This window comes from Elaeis guineensis, chromosome 13, assembly GCF_000442705.2.
Source record: "Elaeis guineensis isolate ETL-2024a chromosome 13, EG11, whole genome shotgun sequence".
Taxonomy (NCBI): Eukaryota; Viridiplantae; Streptophyta; class Magnoliopsida; order Arecales; family Arecaceae; genus Elaeis; species Elaeis guineensis.
In genome coordinates this window covers 64873804-64879853 of record NC_026005.2, presented here as the reverse complement: position 1 = coordinate 64879853, position 6050 = coordinate 64873804, and the positions used below count along the sequence as shown (strand labels likewise).

At 44.5% G+C, this 6050-nt stretch overlaps 1 protein-coding gene across 1 annotated transcript; it reads right to left on the bottom strand.

The window, feature by feature from the left end:
• Window positions 1-1002: 1002 nt before the first annotated feature.
• LOC105032529 (LOB domain-containing protein 37-like) lies at window positions 1003-2255 on the bottom strand. Its single transcript, XM_010906990.4, has 2 exons — window positions 1870-2255; window positions 1003-1774 (listed from the first exon to the last, which is right to left on the bottom strand). The coding sequence occupies exons 1-2, from the start codon at window positions 2051-2053 to the stop codon at window positions 1299-1301; spliced, it is 660 nt and encodes a 219-aa protein (XP_010905292.2). The 5' UTR covers window positions 2054-2255; the 3' UTR covers window positions 1003-1298.
• Window positions 2256-6050: the final 3795 nt, after the last annotated feature.

Genomic DNA, 6050 nt, shown 5'->3' with positions numbered 1-6050 from the left:
CATCCTATTATTGGGCACGGATCCTTTATGGCACGCTGCAGGATAACGGTGTATTGTAACAATGCATGCACAGGGCGCATATTATTCGCTGGCCGTCCATTACACTGCAGGATAACGGTTATTGTAACAATGCATGTACAGGCGCATATTATTTGCTGGCCGTCCATCCTGTAATGGTCGGCCAGCGCGCCTCTGTGGAGCATCGCGCGCACCGCAGAGGATACGGCTCCCCTATTCTTGACCAAGAAAGGACGGCCTCAAATCTACGGTATCCCATCAACACCACACTTTTCCTTATGGGAATATTTGGATGGGAAAGCAAAGTAGCCCTGCCCCGCGCTCGCCGGTGCTAATGGCCGGCCCCACGTGAGCGTACGCGGCGAGGCGCGGCCAACAACGAGCGCGCGTAATGGAAAAACAAAAGCAGGCAACCAGAAAAACGAAAAAGAAACAACTTTACCTCAAGTTTAGCTTTTGCGGAGATAGGGGGAGTGGGGTTGGGCCCCACAACCCGGCGTCATCCCCCACTCCCCAACTACGGAGGGAGAGGAAGCGCCGAATTCGACGCTGACATCCGCCGCACACTTGCAGCCCAGTGGGCCCTACCATCATACTCGATATACCTTCCCCACTTCCATACGCCTCTCTCCCCTCCCAAGAGCCGTCCTCTCTCTGCACGCCAAAACCCATCACCCGTCACACGCTCCTAATCTTTTCTATTTTTTTAATTTATAGATAAACAAGACAAACATCTGGATAAATACCAGGGACATAGTCCTTCCAAAACTCAACTTGCTGTTTTCGTTTTAGTTTATTAAAGTAAACTTGTCGCTTCCGGAGACTTCGATTGAAAAATGGTTGGGGTGGTGCGATGCCTCGTCACCCCTGACGCGGCGCCGTGCCCAAGCGTGTCCCGATCGGCGGAGCACCCGATCCTCCGTCCCCCGGGCCCCAACTTGATTTTTTCTTCCAAATTATTAATAACAAAAAAGAAAGCCCGAATAGAAAAACGCAGGACCTTTTTATTTATTTAATTTAATTCCGGATAATACACTTCGTAGTTAGGAAAAAGAGCGGTATGCTCACCGGCTCCCTCATCTTCCCTCCAGTTGAGGAAATCCAGACCGGTAGTTGCAACAGGGTCGCAGACAAAGAGAGAGAGAGAGAGAGAGAAAAAAAAAAAAAAAAAAGCAAATCAAAACCCTCATTGACTACAATCTGACTCGAAAGTTACTGGGGGTGTCAAAACCCCACCACCACACATACCAACAACAAGTAATTCCGATCAAAAGCTCTTCTCAGACGAAGAGGTTGAGGAGCCGTGGCTGGCGATCGCCACCGCTCTCGCCGCTCGTCGTCACGGAACCCTCAGAGGTCATCGACGGAGTCGCCGGCCTCCGCCGCTCCTGCACCCGCACCGCGGCCGGGGACCCGGGGGTCAGGCAAAGGTCCAGATCGCACTGCGGCGCCGCCAGGTCGTCGGCGGCGGCGGCGGAGGCCTTCCGCCGCTTGGCCTCGGAGGATGGGGACCACCCTCCCGCCCTCGGCCGCCCGTAGAGGAACCCGCCTTCCCCTCCCACGCCAGCGGCGACGGCGCCGTGGTCGGCCGCGGCGGGGTCGAGCTCTGGAAGCGGTTTGAGAGTCCCGCCGCGGAGAACCGTCTCCACCGCCGCCTGGCAGAGGTGCCAGTTCCCGCTCCACAGAAGCCCCGCCGCGCCGTTCACCGGGTTGATCGTCCGCCCGCACGCTTCGAACAACAGCGACTGGAACAAAGCTAACGACCCAAAGACAAGGGTTAGAAAGAAGGAACATCAAAAGACCTCGGAGAGGAAGCTAGGTTACGATCTAGTGGGCATTTCGTGGGAATACCAGGGCGCTGAGACTCGGAGACGGCAGAGATGAAGGACATGAGGCCGGCGCGGCCGAAGAATTTGGCGACGAAGACGGTGGCATGGCCCTGAGCCACGGGGCTCTCGATCCATTGGAGACACGGCCGGAGAATGCAGGTCTCGCTGCATCCCTTCCGGAGAACTCGGCAGCCATTGCAGCTCATCCTCCCTCCTCAGTCGGCGGCCAGATCTCATCAACCAGCTGTCGGCCTGCGACGCAACCAATCCCGAACCCTAAAACGCCGGAGATTTCCCGACGCAGGTCAGAGCTACTTCGCCACCCACTTAATTTTTCTAAGAAAAAAGAGATTTTTTTTTTTTTTTTTTTTCAATTTGAAATTACTTGGGGAAGAAGTAACGAGCACGGTAAGGAGGAGGAGGAGGGACGGAACCAAAGGAGGTGGGGTGGGGGAAATATATAAGGGTCACCGGGGGTTAGCTAAACTCGATCCTGGGGTTAAGTAAGTTGGGGTCGGGTTACCGCCTTGGGTTTGGGGTTAAAAGGGCGTGGGGGATTAAGTTCCGAACTCCTGGGGTGAGGGGCGACTCCGTGTTTCCGCGGCTGGTCCCCATCTCCACCGTCCGATTCTTCTGGGGCGTAAATATCAATGTGCCAACTAGTCGCATCTTTGTCCTATTTTATTTTATTGTTTTCTTTCACTAAGATCCTCCGTAAGTTTTGAATTTGTAAAGGAGGTATTAGCATTTAATATTTGGGCAATGACCATTGACGGGTCACGGCACCCTTTACCAACCGCCCCGTCTGCGCCCACTGACGCCCGTCCGGTCTCTCTAGTTTTGCCATTACGCCCCCAACAATCGCCGAGTTTTTATTTACATACCTTCTTGGTGGTGGAAAAAGTTAAGGGCCTTTATTTTTTTTTTTTAAATGATGTGGCACAGCTTAAGATCGGCAAAGTAGGATCTGATGTAGGTTCGATCTATCGTAAAAATAAATTTAAATTATAAATAAATTATTCTATTTAATTTATTTAATATTTAAAATAAATTTAAATTTTAAAAATTTAGTCCATTTAATTCGTTCAATATTCAAAATCGGATAATCTGTTTAACCTATTTAATCAATTTAATTATTTAAATTTTATTTAATTTATTAAAAATTAATTAAAAATTTATTTAATATATTTAATTTATTTTATTTTATTTATTTTATTTAATTTGATTTATTTAATAAATTGATTAATACGATTGGATCAAATTATCTGTTTAATAAACAAGTATATTTAAATATAAATTATTGATATGTTTAATAAATAAATATTATTTAGGTCGATAAATTTTTAATCCGATCCGAATTGAGTTGGTCCATATCTGATGTAATTGCCACCTCTAACATAATCACACTCCTTTGCATAGATATAGCCACTGGTATTAGAAAAGATAATGTCATGCGTTTTTTTTTTTTTTTGTAACATATATACCATGCTCCGAATTTACTCGAATATTCACCTAACCTACATGTATTGCAACAATCCCTAATTGTCACATCGGTATAAGGAATTGAGTGGCAATCGGAAGCAAGTATGACACTTCTCCATTCCCAAGAGCTCCCACATGCTTGGCCGGATCCTCATCAATTATTGGCTAACAAAGAGCCACATCTTACAACAGATTTGAACTAGGACTTCATGTTTGTTAATCGTGAGATTCTTTTCAATGTCGATGCGCTGGTTATAGGATTCTTGCCTCGTCATTGGCCATTATATGCCCACTAGTTTGTCATACAATTTTTGTTATATAAGAAATCTGCTATTTAAGTTAATGTCATCCAACTGAATACATTAAATACTGCTTTCTAAAGGCAGGATTCAACCCTAGGTTTTTAAAGCAAGAGACGTAAGGGTTCGCTTTATAAATTCAAAGCTAACCAGGACGCTACATGCAAAATATATATGGTCCTGTACTTCATGTACATGGTACTTAATTGTTATCCTGGGGAACCTCTGGGCTTTGGCTGTGGTCCAGATGCCTTTTCCTCTGTTGAGAGGATGAGAATGCGACGTGGCGTCCATAATGGTCGTAACACTACCGGGGGGGCCGGTGATATAATTTTCTCTTGGGACAAGTTGAGAGTGGGAGGGGTTCCCATCAATTATTGGAATCCCGTCTCGGTGACAGGCACCAGCTTATTCACGGATAGGTATGGGCGAGTACGATCCCCACCAAGTGAGCTTACTTTTGTCCCTGTAGCTTAATTTTTCTGGATCGAGTTATTTAAATCTTTCTTTCTTTGTTTTCAACGGTAACACATACATGAGTTTGCAAATACCTTTGCTCTTTGGTTGCAGTCCTAACACTCTTTTTGTCCTCCTTATCGGCTCTAGCTACGATTAGGGCTCCTGATCTCTATTAATTGTAAGCCCATGATATAAAATCCCTGTCCAAAACTCTATTACTAAAATGTGGGTTTAGGCATGTTAAATTGCACTTGAATAGCGCAAAAAGATAGTACAAAGTGCAACAGCATGAATAGCACAAAATGATTTCTGCAGCTGCTGTTATGTATATTATGGGAAAACCAAAATTGAGGAACTATACTTGCTTGTGTTATTAGAAGCTTAACTATTGAAGTCTTCTTGAAAATATCTCTAGAAGATAGTTTAATTTCTATGGAAATCTTGCTAAATCTGTACATGATTAGCAAGCTTTTCTTATAGGGTTGCATTATGGAATAGTGAAGCAATGTTGAGACAATCAAGTTAATAGGTTTACACACCGATATCGGTCATTGGAATGTGATCACCTGTTGTCACTGTCAAGCCTAATGTGCTTATTGGTGCGTGTGGTTAATTACATCATTGTCTACCTAAAATCAAAATTTTCTTTTTGAGAGAAAAGAACCATGCACTTGTTGTTAAGATTCTGTTGTTCACTTTTTGAGGAGGAGGCTTCTTGTTCCATTGTTATGGTATGAGCATAGGTATGAGCTTAATTATCATCATGGTAACACTGAACAGAGGTGTGTTCACCAAAAGTCCCAAATAGGCCAGAATTATGGTGAATATCTCTCACTTTCCATAACAAAGCAGCAGACTGGTACTTGTAGCCCTCTCAAATCTAACATGTATAGACGTCTCTATTAGAACTCAGAGCCTAACAGCCTCAATTTTCTTAAGCTAATGACGGGCTGGCGGTATAAGAGAAACCACCAAAGTTTGTGACCACAAGCATCAGTGGCTAGGATTCCCGCCTTCTTAGCTAGTCTACCGTTATTCCTCTACCTCACGCAAGGGCTACAAATCGCAATTTTTATTATTCCTCTACCTTAAGCAAGGGCTACTAATCTCAAGTTTTATTAAGAAAGGTACATCTAGGAGTCCCTCCGTGGACAAATTTTATGATGTATTCGATTTACAATCAGAATTGAAATTAGAATGCATAGAAATGAAAATCGGAATGGTCATTGTTTCCTATGCATTTCATTCATCATTAGGAAATAGGATTTTAACATCAAGGTCTCCTTCATTTGCATTTCCCATTTCAGAGCCCGGCTTTCTCCAACCATACGTGCCATCAGAGTTTATATGTACGGAGATGAACTTAAAATTGTATGTGCACATTGCGGTATTTAAGTGCAGACAAAGATTTGGACCCAAAATAATTTAGCCAAGACACCTTTAGGAGGTAGTAAAGGTCTATGATGCCTGGAATTTATTAGAAAGCTGACAACTGAAGCGGAAGGAATCAGACCTTGGATGGCACAAAGGATCATCCCCACTACAGGCGAACAATCTGGTAAGAACCAGATTTGACCCTGGCAGTCCATATAAGATTGTTCACATATGTTCTCACTGTAATGCTGTCCCACACATTTTTTCCATGACTTCATGTCTAGGAAAATCTGTCTAAGTGCCAAAATCCAAAGTGGCAACAATGATTTGATCCAGAATCCCCGAGGCTCAGCTATGAACCCCCAGTCTGACAGACGAACTTGTGGAGGACAAACTCTCGAGCATGTGTCCGAACTTTAATGTTGTCCAAGAGACTTGGCAGTAATGGCAGAAGAAGAGAGAGCCTTCCACACCGAAGGCTTCCTTAATATGGGCCACTTCCAACCTGCTAGGTCAACAAAATTTTCCTTGCATTTATTCTTACGATCAACAAGAGATTCCTTTGATCTTTCCTATGGCTGCAATATTG

Bases quoted from the DNA above. Each gene is read 5' to 3' on its own strand.
- LOC105032529 (XM_010906990.4), bottom strand. From the start codon at position 2,053: ATGAGCTGCAATGGCTGCCGAGTTCTCCGGAAGGGATGCAGCGAGACC. The intron at 1,775-1,869 runs GTATTCCCACGA...TTGGGTCGTTAG, and splicing joins CTCCGAGTCTCAGCGCCCTG to CTTTGTTCCAGTCGCTGTTG.